Source organism: Eumetopias jubatus, unplaced genomic scaffold (genome assembly GCF_037043125.1).
Source record: "Eumetopias jubatus isolate StellerSeaLion01/CBP00866 unplaced genomic scaffold, mEumJub1_p1.0 scaffold_8, whole genome shotgun sequence".
NCBI classification, from domain to species: Eukaryota; Metazoa; Chordata; class Mammalia; order Carnivora; family Otariidae; genus Eumetopias; species Eumetopias jubatus.
In genome coordinates, this window is record NW_028274814.1 from 2,015,722 (window position 1) to 2,028,869 (window position 13,148).

Genomic DNA, 13,148 nt, shown 5'->3' on the forward strand with positions numbered 1-13,148 from the left:
CCCTTCAGTTTATTTTCATTATCTGTCAGCCTAATACAAATGCTGTATATTTATAATGTTTTTGTGCAGTTATAAAAATTTGTGGTGATCTTAAAGATTGAATAATTATGCCTCAGAATTTCTGTGTTCAGTTGTTACCTTTTTAGGGAGGACAACTTAGTTACTAAACACTGGGACTATCAGTGTTTCTTCCAGACGGTATGTTGCCTGATTCCAGTTTATCTGGGCCTTTTGGGATCAGAAACAAATGGCAGGAGTGTTGAGAGTATCAGTAGTGCAAGTTTTCCTGGTGCAGAGCAAGGAGAATAGGATTTGGTCATGAAAAGAATTCTAGGTAACCTGATTTTCCAAATATTCAGATGTTTCTCATTCTTGACTGATTCTTATTTGATCCTAGGCAAAGTTAAAAGAAAAAAAAAAACAGTGTGTTTCAAATAGATAAGCTTGGTTAGATCATTATTTTACCAGATTTAATTTGTGTTTGGGAAGGAACTAATGGAAGGTGAGTAGAGGAAATGTGCTCACTGTATGTGACCTTAGAGAAACTCATTGTTTTTATTAGTAATATCAAAATGTAGACTTTATATCTGAGATTCTATGACTGACAGAATTACTGTACCCATATTAATTCATGTACAAAAAACTTTTCCCGGATTATCCAGATAATTGAAAAATGAAAGAGGATTAGCGGGATGATACGGAGGCAGGGAGGGACAGTGCTTGGAAGTCTATATCCTACTATAAAGAACAAGAAACTTTTACAATGGAATGATGATAATATACTTCCTGTAGCTCTCTTTGTAAAATAATCATTAATTAAGAGGAAAAAAAACATTTTATTTTTTTTTTAAATTTTTTTATTGTTATGTTAATCACCATATATTACATCATTAGTTTTTGGTGCAGTGTTCCATGATTCATTGTTTGTTCATAACACCCAGTACTCCATGCAGAACGTGCCCTCCTCAATACCCATCACCAGGCTAACCCATCCCCCTACCCCCCTCCCCTCTAGAACCCTCAGTTTGTTTTTCAGAGTCCATCATCTCTCATGGTTCGTCTCCCCCTCTGACATACTCCCCTTTTCTTCCTCTCCTGTTATCTTCTTCTTTTTCTTTTTTCTTAAAATATATTGCATTATTTGTTTCAGAAGTACAGATCTGTGATTCAACAGTCTTGCACGATTCACAGCGGGAAAAAAAACATTTTAAAGTGAGGTGAAAGATTACCAGTAGGAATGTAAATGACTACATAATGGTTTGATTAGAGCATTAGTACTGGAGTCAGAAATTCCCAACTTGGGGCCAGACTGGCTTTAGGCAAACTATTTTTTTCGATTTCATTTTCCTCTTTCTGTAATTAGAAAGCCTGATACTCAGGTACATTTCTTATAGTGATTAAAACTTGCATTACACATAGTGCCTTGGCTAAGTAGGAACTTACCAAATGTCACATGAATAATTGAGATGATTTTAGATTCCTTACAAAAACATATCTCACTAAATTTCTAAAAAGAAAAATACCTTTGTGTTTGAATGGAAAGCAACTCAGTGGCTCTAGCAGATCTCTTAAAGAACAACAGCTATTAGTCCCGTCAGTGAGTGATAATATATAAAGTGTACCTTTGAGGAATGTGTACTCTCAGATCACAATTGGCCTACTTGTAATAGAGTTTGTGGTAAGTGAAATTCAAATATTCTTAACCAGCATAATTAAAGTCTTAATGGGCTCATGTCTACTCTAAAGTTAAAGAAGTATCATTTTAGTGTCAATGTAATCAAATGTATCAATGTAACAATCAAAGCTTTTATTGAAATGACATCTGATGAGTACATTAACTATCATAACATTGATTCAGCTATGATATGAAAAAATTATTTTTAAGCATCAAGCATGCATTGACCTTTAAAATGCTTTATAATTTGATTAGGCCAATAAAATAAGCAGCCATATTTTGGCATACTCTGGTATTTTTCCCCAGATAATTTGTATTCTCAATATTTTTTTGTTATATCTTGTTTTAGTGATCGTGGTGGAGAAGACCCAAACCAGAAAGTAATCCATGGGGTTATTAACTCCTTTGTTCATGTTGAACAGTATAAGAAAAAATTCCCCTTAAAGGTAAAAAGCCTCCTTTAAAAACATAATCAGACCTTTAATTTCTTAAACTGCTTGTTCTAATTTTTTAAATATGATTTATTTATTTTTTATTTTTTTATTAAATATGATTTTAATTGGTTTATTTAGTTTTATCAGGAAATCTTTGAGTCTCCCTTTCTGACTGAAACAGGAGAGTATTACAAACAAGAAGCTTCAAATTTATTACAAGAATCAAACTGCTCACAGTATATGGAAAAGGTAAGAAAGAACATATTATGTTAAATGCATCATCTCTTATATATCAGGCATGGTTTTATTTAACATTTGTTTTCTTAGTTAATATATTTTTTTGGTGGAAAAAGGGTTTTTTTTGTTTGATCATCGCTCTGAGTTATAGTTAATATACAGTACCTATTGATAAATCATTGTTCTTGCTGTGGCATTCTCCATGAGGAAAAGTTCTATCCAGTTTTCATCATGGTTGATGCTTCTTGATAAATCCTGATTGCTTGATTTGCTTGTCTTTACAATTAATATTCACATTCTTGGCAAAAGAATAAATTATATTTGTGTTTAGTAGATGTTTGAGGAATAGGATAAGTTTAGAAGCTAGGTGTTTGGGTTTTTATCTTTTCCTTCTTTACAACGGAAGGAAAAATATAATAATTCTAGATACTCAGGTTACTCTTTTGATGTGTTCAGTTTTTGGAAGACTGAGAAAAACTCCACAAGAAATTTTAATTAATCCTTAAACCAACACGTATTGATTACTATTTTTAAAATCCCATGTATACTTTTTTTTAGTAAAGGAATAGTCGTGTTACAAAGTCAGTCATCATATAAGATGTATTAAATTTTTAGCCGGGTTTTTTCATTTGCAGTACTGAATTCCAAGCGTTTTATTATCCGATGATTTTTGTTAGTTTGTTTAGCCAAGAAGATAATGTGTTGCAAGTGGAATAGCTGTAGAGTGGCCTCCGTAGATCACAGGTCAAGAAATACCAGTACATTGTTATAAATTCCACAAAGCCCAGGTCTGGAAGTCTGAGCTGTTCAATTCTCTTCCTGCTGTTGAAACTGATTAGCTCTAGGACCTCAACGAAGCCTTCTAGGACATTTTCTCCATCTATTAATTAAGTACAGGTTATACCAAGTCAGTGGCTCTTAGCTTTAAGCCCTTTATGCTTCTTAAACTCTCGTTAAAGGTTCTAGATCCAATCCTGAAAAGTGCACACGGATTATCAGTGATACATATATACTCCTTGTTATATTTGGCTCTCAAAAAGAGGCCCTTGACAAAAATATTGTATGTTCCACTTATATAGAGCCATACACTGTCTAGAATATGGAATATCTAGAATAGGTAAATTCATAGAGACAGAAAGTAGATGAGAAGTTATTAGGAGGAGAGAATGAGGAATTATTTTGTAATGGTTACAAAGTTTTTGTTGGGTGTGATGAAAAAGTTTTAGAAATAGTTGCACAACATTGTGAGTGTAATTAATGCCACTGAATAGCACACTCAAAAATGGTTAAAATGGCATATTTTATGTTACATGTATTTTACCACAATTTTGAAAACACTAATTAATACACCCCAAACCATTGAATTATAATTTTAAGTGGATAAATCATACAATAAGTAAATTATATCTCAAACTGTTAAAATGAGGACCATTGGAAATTACGTTTGGGAAGTACCATTTATAAGATTAGTTCATTTAATTAACAGACTAATGTAGCCTTCCTGCTTCTCTTTCTCTATTTTACCTGTAGTTTTGGCCTTTTCTCCCCAGCTGTAAGTGGTTTTATAACTCTTTGAAGCCCCCCATTGAGACACTCCACTCTTGCCTTCCTTTCTTTTGATGTGCACCCCTCCCCTGCCATTATCATTAATTTTTTCCCTTTTCTCATCCTCCCTCATCTCCTGACTCTAATTCCTGTTGCATTTAGTTAATCGATAAACATTAAAGTTACAGTACGCTATAATGACTAACAGGCATAATCCTTTTAAGGGATAGTTCTCTTTTAAAAGAAAAACTTTTTGACAAAAATGACTTTCTTTAAATAGGCACTGAACATCTTTTAGTCCAGGTACCTTCTTGCCTACTTTTGGTTTCTGTGACTTTTCCCTAGACTTCTGGCCCCACCAGGGAGCATAGTAGGAAAGATAGGACCTTGAGTCTCTCTCTTCAGTCTTTTTTTTTTTTTAAAGATTTTATTTACTTATTTGAGAGAGAGAATGAGAGATAGCACGAGAGGGAAGAGGGTCAGAGGGAGAAGCAGACTCCCTGCTGAGCAGGGAGCCCGATGCGGGACTCGATCCCGGGACTCCAGGATCATGACCTGAGCCGAAGGCAGTCGCTTAACCAACTGAGCCACCCAGGCGCCCTCTCTCTTCAGTCTTTGCCTCATTTTCATCAAAAGGTATCTGAGAGGTATCCAGGAATGATGTGTTATTTCCCCTCTCAACATCACCTTCCTTCCCAGTATTACCTTCTTATGTCCAGGCAAAGTCAGCAGTACTCTCCAAAGGCTTAACTGGGACCAGTTAAGTTCAGAAACTCTAGGTACATAGCTTCATATAGTAGAATGTTTTCAAAGTCTAAACATTTGTGTGTGTATGTGCTATGCTAGCATGATTTTAATTACGAATGTAGTTTTCTTTTGAGGTAGAAATTAGCCAGATTCTTTAGCTTTTATCTTTATTAGCTGGTTCTTGTTAATATTAATCAGTGTATTGTTGGTAGCCCAGTGTTTCTTATATAGGATAAGCTTTACTAAAGCTCTTGATTGACATATTTAAGTATGACTAAATATAATTGACTTTGAAAAATTTTAATGAAATCTTTAATTTGGTAATTATCATGTATATACTGATTACATTTACTTTTTATAAGAAGAGGGACCAACATAAAATAATTAGGTTAAACCACTTGATCCAGTTGATATAAACTATTTTTTAGTTTGATAGTTGAATATTCATAGAGTGACCACCTGTTCTGGTTTTTAATAATTTTTACTCACTTTTCCTGTTGCATGTAAGGTTTCCTATATAATAGGATGATCAGGGTCAGTAAATGAAGACAAAATGCAGACCACTTAACTTTAGTTCGTGTTCGTAAGATTTTGGTAAAATGTAGGGGATAGCTAATAGCCTAAATAAAAATTTGAAATGATTTATGGAATGTGGGTTTAAATTGGTTATGTAATCCTTATTTGTTACCTGGCCATCTTTAATTGAGCCATTAAAATTAGACTGCCTAAGTTACTTACTGATATTACAGGTTTTTCCTCATAGTAGGTCGTGACTGTAAGAATATATTTCTAAAGGTTCTAGGTAGATTAAAAGATGAAGAAATTCGATGTCGAAAATACTTGCATCCAAGTTCATATACTAAAGTGATTCATGAATGTCAGCAACGAATGGTAGCAGACCACTTACAGTTCCTACATGCAGAATGTCATAATATCATCCGACAAGAGAAAAAAAATGGTAAGTGATATGAAACAGTGAATGTGAATAGAAATTAAATTATAAACCCACTTTCTACATCATCTCCAAGCCTCCTTAGATTTCAGACATTTTTAGTAATAATCTAAAATATTTGATATGCCTTTTTACCAATTCTTAATCTTTAAAAGGACTATTTTGGAAAGGTATGTTTTCAAAGTGTATTCCAAAGTCAAAAGAAAAACTAGGAAAAGGTGTTTGCACATTTTTACATATCACAAGGGCTAATTTCCTTAATACATTAAGAGTTTCTAATAAACAGCAGGAAAAAAAGCACAGATGAAAAGGAAATATAAATAGATTTTAAATATATGCAGATGCTCAATCTCATTTAAAATAGAAGAAAATACAAAATAAAGATATGAGATACTAGTAATAAGCAATAAAAAATGGAATTTTTTAAAGATTTTATTTATTTATTAGAGAGAGAGCACAAGCAGGGGGAGTGGCAGGCAGAGGGAGAAGCAGACTCCCCACTGAGCAAGGAGCCCGATGTGGGGCTCTACCTCAAGACCCTGGGATCATGACCTGAGCCAAAGGCAGGCGCTTAACCAGCTGAGCCACCCAGGTGTCCCAAAATGGAATTTTTTTAAAGGAGAAAATAGCACTAAAAATTTTCAAATAACAGGGAATAAACATAACAAGATACGTGCCAGACCCACACAGGAAATGAAACATTGTTGAAAGCAACATTGATTTATAGATCCAGGAGAATCTACTCAAAACTGCAGTGGTTTTTTTGGTTTGTTTGTTTTAATTGTGAAAGTTAAACTCTTAGACTAAGAAAAGTCAAGACAGTCTTGAAGACCATCATGGGAAGACTTTGCAGGATAGCATGACTTATGATAAAACCACAGTAATTAGGACAATGAGACATTGGTGCGAGGGTAAACAAATAGACCAATGGAATAAAATAGCCTAGAATAACCCTTGCATATATAGATACTTGATTTAAGACCAAGGTGACACAGTAGAGCAGTAGGTGAAAGATAGTCTTTTTAACACACAATGCTGAGTCCATTGGATATTCACTTGGGAAAAAGTAACGTTTGATCTTTGCCTCAGATACCGTATACAGAATCAGTCAATACATTGTAGGCTTTTGACCTACATGTAAAACAGTAGCACTTTGAGAAGATAATACAGGAGAATAACTTAATGACCTTGAAGTAAGGAAAGATATTTTTAAATGAGACACAAAAAACACTAACCACAAAGGAAAGATTGATCAAGTGGACTGCATTTAAAAAAAACCTTTGGATCATTAAAAGACCATTAAGAGCATCAAAAGACAATCATAGGGTAATATATTTGCAATCACTGAAGAAGGATTATGTCCAAAATATAAAACGGTCAAGAAATTTGAACAGGTACTGCAGAGTAGAGGATATCCAAGTGGCCAGTAAACATATACAAAGGCCCTAAATCTTATTAAAATAGAGGAATGCAAATTAAAATCCACACTAAGATATCAGAGAACTCACATTTTGATATAAAATTTAAAAGACCATTAGAGGGGAGGGGGTGGGGGATGGGTTAGCCCAGTGATGGGTATTAAGGAGGGCATGTACTGCGTGGAGCACTGGGTGTTAGACGAAAACAATGAATTGTGGATCACCACATCAAAAACTAATGATGTATTGTATGGTGATTAACATAACATAAAAAAAAATACTAGGGTAAAACTGGAGAGATTGTTGAAATTTAGATAGTGTTAAATAAAGCAAGAGATTCTGGGAGGGAAAAAATAAAAGACCAAATATAGTATGTGTTGGGAAGTGTGTAGAGGAGCAAGAATTTGTTATATACCCTGGGCTCGGAGTATAAATTGGTGCAACTACTTTGAAAAACTGACATTGACTCTTAAGGCTGAATGTATGCATATCTTCTGATTCAGCCCTTCCAATCCCAGATATATAATCCCCTGCCCAAACTGCATGCAAATATATACAAAAAGGTAAAACAATGTTCATAGCAGCATTACTTGTATTAGCTCCAAACCAGAAATAACTCAAATGTCCACTAACAGTAGAATAAAGTGCAGTATACTCCTATAATGGAATATTATTAGAGAAGTGAAAATGAACAATTACAGCTACATACAAAATGTAGATGAGCCTTATAAACATGTTGAATGAAAGAAACCAAACATGAAGGAATTGTATGATTCCATTTTTATAAATAGTTCAAAACAGGCAAAACTAATCTGTGGGTTGGTAGTCATGATAGCAGTTACCTTTGCAGAAGAGCAAGAGGAATAGTGTTTGGGAGGAGGTATGAAGGGAACTTCTAGGTGTAGGGAATGTCTGTTTCATACCCTGGGGGGGTGATGTCGTGGGTGTGTATGTGTTCACTTGTGATAATTCATTGAGATATATACTTATGGTTTGTACACTTTTTGTATATGTGTTATATTTCAATAAAAAGTTTAAAATAGAAAGCACTGCACTGAGACATCATTTTCAACGGGAAAGATCAAAACGTTGATAACACGTTGTTGGCAAGGGAACTTCCTGCTACTGGGAGCTGTGTTAGAAGGATCTGTCTATAAGATGAAGCTCTGGCACAATAGTCCCACTTCCAGGGATTTATACTACAGATATTCTTGCCCATATACAGGATTATTAATTGTAATACTGTAATATCAAGAGATTAGAAACAACCAAGTTTTCATCAATTTTTAAGAAATTATAATATAGCTATATAATGGGGGTGCTATGCAATTGTAAAATAACCTTTATGTAATAATATAAAAAGATCTCTAAGTTAAAATGTTGTGTTCTGCAGTTGCAAATAATACATAAAATATGCTACCCTATTTGTGTAAAAAGAGGCAGAGGGAAGACTATATGTATTTGTTTGAATGTGCATGAAACATCTTTGAACTGTTATTAACTACAATATTGCTTTCCTGTGGATGGTTGGGCGATGGGTGTAGGGGATTTTCTTTGCATTCTCTTATAATTCTGCATTTTGAACCATACATTACCAAATACATTAAAATATTTTTTGAACTCTTTGGAAATTTAATAATCAATTTTTTTTTTTCTCTGCAGACATGGCAAATATGTATGTCTTACTTCGTGCTGTGTCCACTGGTTTACCTCATATGATTCAGGAGCTGCAAAATCATATCCATGATGAGGGCCTTAGAGCAACCAGTAACCTTACTCAGGAAAATGTGAGTTATATAAGGAACTGGATATTTTTCTCTTAATCAGATTATCATGGAGTTTCTCTTACGACTTTACTGTTTTAAACAATGACAAAAAAGTCCATGATAACAAATGAAACATCTTTATTAAAATGTGTTAAACCTGTAGTTTGTTGGCCTCCTTCTGGAATTATCGTATTATTAGAAAATCATTGAATGAAATAGGCTTCTTCATAGTCATATTGATGTGTTCATTTAGCAGTTGTTAATTAACTTCTCACAGAAAAATATGTTTGCTGTTTCTAAATGATTGTGTTTCTATGTAATTGGCATTAATAGTTGTAGTGGTAATGGTATTAATCAGTAGTAATATAGGCAAGTTACAATTTGCTTTCTTTGTATATGCTCTGAATTTGGTAGCCCAAGAAGCAAATTTAAATTAAGACAGTCTTCTCTAAATATATGCTTGCTACCCAAAATATCCAGCAGTGATCCTCATGTCTCTAATACTTATCTTTCTGAAGAGTTCCCTGCCAACCAAATGACTATTTACAGCAAGGTGTCTTTCCTCTCAAAGTGTGTTACTGTCATCAAATCTTGTTGGATCAACTTCTTTGTTATTACTTAGTGATGGCTTAACCAATAAGATAGACATCATATGAAAAGTTATTTCTCTTCCTGAAGTAGAGCTTTGGCTCTTCATTTGCAATAATTTTTATATGGACATCATCATTCAGAAGCATTTATTAAATGCTGATCACTTCAGTGATTTTATGTTCTGCCACAGTAATGCATTAAGTAAAACCATTAGTTTATATTATTAGTCTTTTAGATTCAGGGTGTTGAATGATATTGGGCAAAGAGCCATAGGGTGCGGTGTCAAGGACGGGGATGGAAGTGTAAGAGAATACATCTGTAGGAGACCCAAATCATTTTAGCTGACGTAGTTCCCTCCAGTAAGTTCAAAAACTCACTTTTGCACTGCTGGATACTTCTTCCGTCTCAGATGTGGGGGAATTGTACTGCTTAGTTCAGGGGTCTCTATTTTCACAGACTCTGGCTTTTTAACTCTTCTTTTTCTCTCGGCCTTCAGTAGCTTTGAAGGCAGTTTTTGTTTATATAATCCTCTATGAAAGTGATAGGCCTGGTAGTTCAGAGGCTGTATCATGTTACCCTGAAGATACGGTATTCCAACACAGAGAGGAGTGTTTTTAGTGGGTTCTTCTGGCAGAAGAACTCCAGTCCTGCATTTCTCTAGGGTTGAATGACAAGCTAATTTCAATATTAAAGTTCTAGATTTTTAAGGCTATCTTAGCTAAAAACATTTTTGAGGGTTTGTGTGTGTGTGTGTGTGTGTGTGTGTGTGTGTGTGTGTACTATTAATTTGCTTGGGGAAAACTTTACACGTAATTAAACAATTTTTTTAGTAAGCCTCATTTTATCCTTGAACTTCTTAAAATGTGATTTTTGTACTTTGTATTTCACATTTTTAGATGCCAACACTATTTGTGGAGTCAGTTTTGGAAGTACATGGTAAATTTGTTCAACTTATCAACACTGTTTTAAATGGTGATCAGCACTTTATGAGTGCATTGGATAAGGTAACTTTTTAATATGCATATATATAATTTATTTAATCACCATTCTTTAGGCAGTTTCAGAATTAGGGCTCCTAATTGATTGTGTATGTGATTTCTAATCTAGACAAAGTCAAAATAGAAATACAACTTTCAGATTAATAACTGAGTGGTTAAATTGAATGCTTGAATTATATGGGAATTGAATTTCCCATGAGTATGCTACATGGGGGAATTGCTAATAAACTAGTATCTTCTAAAAAAATGCATGTGTAGAAACAAATAACGCAACATATTTTAAGAAAAAAAGAAGAAGATAACAGGAGAGGAAGAAAAGGGGAGTATGTCAGAGGGGGAGACGAACCATGAGAGATGATGGACTCTGAAAAACAAACTGAGGGTTCTAGAGGGGAGGGGGTAGGGGGATGGGTTAGCCTGGTGATGGGTATTGAGGAGGGCACGTTCTGCATGGAGCACTGGGTGTTATGAACAAACAATGAATCATGGAACACTGCACCAAAAAACTAATGATGTAATATATGGTGATTAACATAACAATAAAAAATTAAAAAAAATGCATGTGTAATTTTAATATCCTTTAGTGCTGATTTTTCCTTTAAATATAATACTAAGGTACTATACTGAATAATATTTGAAATAAAAATAAGTATGTTTTACAAACTTTTGGATTTTAGTAACCTTTAAAGGAAATTTGTTTACATGGTTATTATAAGATTTTTAAAAATGTAGTCTTATTTTATCTGTGTCCAAAAACCAGTAATGAATTATAGAGAATATCTTTCAGTAGGAAGAGTATATATAATTTTTTATATAATTATCATGAGGGTTACAGTTAGAAATTTACCCTGTGTTAAATATGAAAACAGGAACACACTACCATCAGAATGCCGTGTTTTGTGTGAGGCAGTAATTTTTGGATGTACAGATTATAGCATACTATATTGAACCAGCTGCACTTTTACCCCATTACTGGGGGCTAATTACTGGTCTGTTTTCTTATTTAGGCCCTTACATCAGTTGTAAATTACAGAGAACCCAAGTCTGTTTGCAAAGCACCTGAACTGGTAAGTTTTGATGGTTGCTTAAAAGTAATCTTACAGACAATCATTATTAGAGAAAGAAAACTGAGGAAAGCATCACATTAATTTGGTTTTATAGTATCTTTCAAAAAAAAGATGAAATTAAATTATTAAAAATAAAAATGATTATGTACATTGTTTATAATTTGCCATTTATTTAAGGAATGCAATCAGCCATGTATTAAAGCCTTTTTTTAAAGGAATAACTGAGGGAAAATACTCCATTTCACAACGTTTGGCGTTTAAAGCATGTGTGCTTTGGAATAATTTGCATTACTTCTCATAGGGATTTTGTTTTATCTGAAATCTAAAGGAAGTTGTATGGTAAATTTTTGTTAGCCTTTACAGGAAATTTGCTTACCAAGGTTGTTGTAAGATTTTTAAAAAGTACTTGTTTAATGTAAAAAATACCAGAGCCTCTCAAAACTCATCTAGATATTCTTTTGAAACTTTTATTACTTATATCAGTGCTTTATTGGGCTCTACATGTTGATTAGATCTTTTTTACTTATTTCTAGTTTTTTTTTTAACCTTATAGAATATATTTTAAGTTCTTTGGGGCATATTCATAATTTTTAAGACATAAGCTTTAGGATGGCAAAGACCTTACCCATTGATCTTATTTTGTATTGTTGCCACTTTGCCTCCTTTGAGGCATGATATGTACAGAAGGGCCCTATCTAAGATTTACTGTCAATTTCTACTTGAGCTTGCTAAGTACTGTGACAACTTATTAAAGAAGTCAGCGAAGGGGATGACCGAGAATGAAGTAGAGGACAAACTCACGAGCTTCATTACCGTTTTCAAGTATATCGATGATAAGGATGTTTTTCAAAAGGTAAGTTGTTAATAGAGAAGCTTTATTTGTGTTTTAGTCAGCTTTGATTTGATTTTGAACTTCAAATCATCAGAAAGAAAGTAATCTTTAAAAATATTTTTTAATACAGTTCTACGCAAGAATGCTGGCAAAACGTTTAATTCATGGGTTATCTATGTCTATGGATTCTGAAGAAGCCATGATCAATAAATTAAAGGTAATTTAAGCCTTTGATCTGATAATGTCCTAGAAATTATTCCATGAGCACATAAAGATACTCATTGGAGCATTATATGTAGTAATGAAATATTTCATCAATAGGAGACTGGTTAAAAAATATAGAATGTATATTCATGTGGTGGGATATGCAAATACTGTATTGAAAAGACAGAATCTCTCTATATTGATTTAGAATCATCCACAAGATATAAACAATGTTAACTTTACAAAAGACTTGTATTACTTAATGAATGAATACAGCTGAAGTATTCCTTTAAGTACAAGCTTTGGAGTGCAGTTGAATTTCAGGTCATTTTTATGTCATTTTGGCATACACACTGATGAGATAAATAGCTGATTCATATTTATCATGAGTTAGTAGTTGATAATTTCTACATAGTAGACATTGAATATACCATGTGGTCCTTTTTAAATATACCAGTCAATAGTTATCTTTTGATTTTTAAAAATAATGTAAACACAAAGCATTTTATATCCCAAATTAGAGATCCAAATGTTCTGAACTGGTGATGACAGAGTTTTGAATAATTTCAAGGAAGTGGATTTCTTCATTATTCAGTAGATGGTATTAAAAATATGCCTAAGTACCCTCCTTTTTAAACTGACTACTGACTCAAATATGCCTAGTCATCTTTCGTGTGTATTT

General features: G+C 33.5%; 1 protein-coding gene across 5 annotated transcripts in view; it reads left to right on the forward strand.

The window, feature by feature from the left end:
- The window catches only part of CUL2 (cullin 2), a 102,531-nt gene that overhangs the window by 72,131 nt on the left and 17,252 nt on the right, over positions 1–13,148 (forward strand). For all 5 annotated transcript variants that reach the window (XM_028120943.2, XM_028120942.2, XM_028120944.2 and 2 more), the window contains exons 7-14: positions 2,025–2,121; positions 2,248–2,358; positions 5,434–5,596; positions 8,671–8,795; positions 10,262–10,369; positions 11,371–11,430; positions 12,155–12,283; positions 12,393–12,479. In XM_028120943.2, the coding sequence (XP_027976744.1) occupies positions 2,025–2,121; positions 2,248–2,358; positions 5,434–5,596; positions 8,671–8,795; positions 10,262–10,369; positions 11,371–11,430; positions 12,155–12,283; positions 12,393–12,479 (880 nt within the window). The remainder of the gene's footprint in view (positions 1–2,024; positions 2,122–2,247; positions 2,359–5,433; positions 5,597–8,670; positions 8,796–10,261; positions 10,370–11,370; positions 11,431–12,154; positions 12,284–12,392; positions 12,480–13,148) is intronic.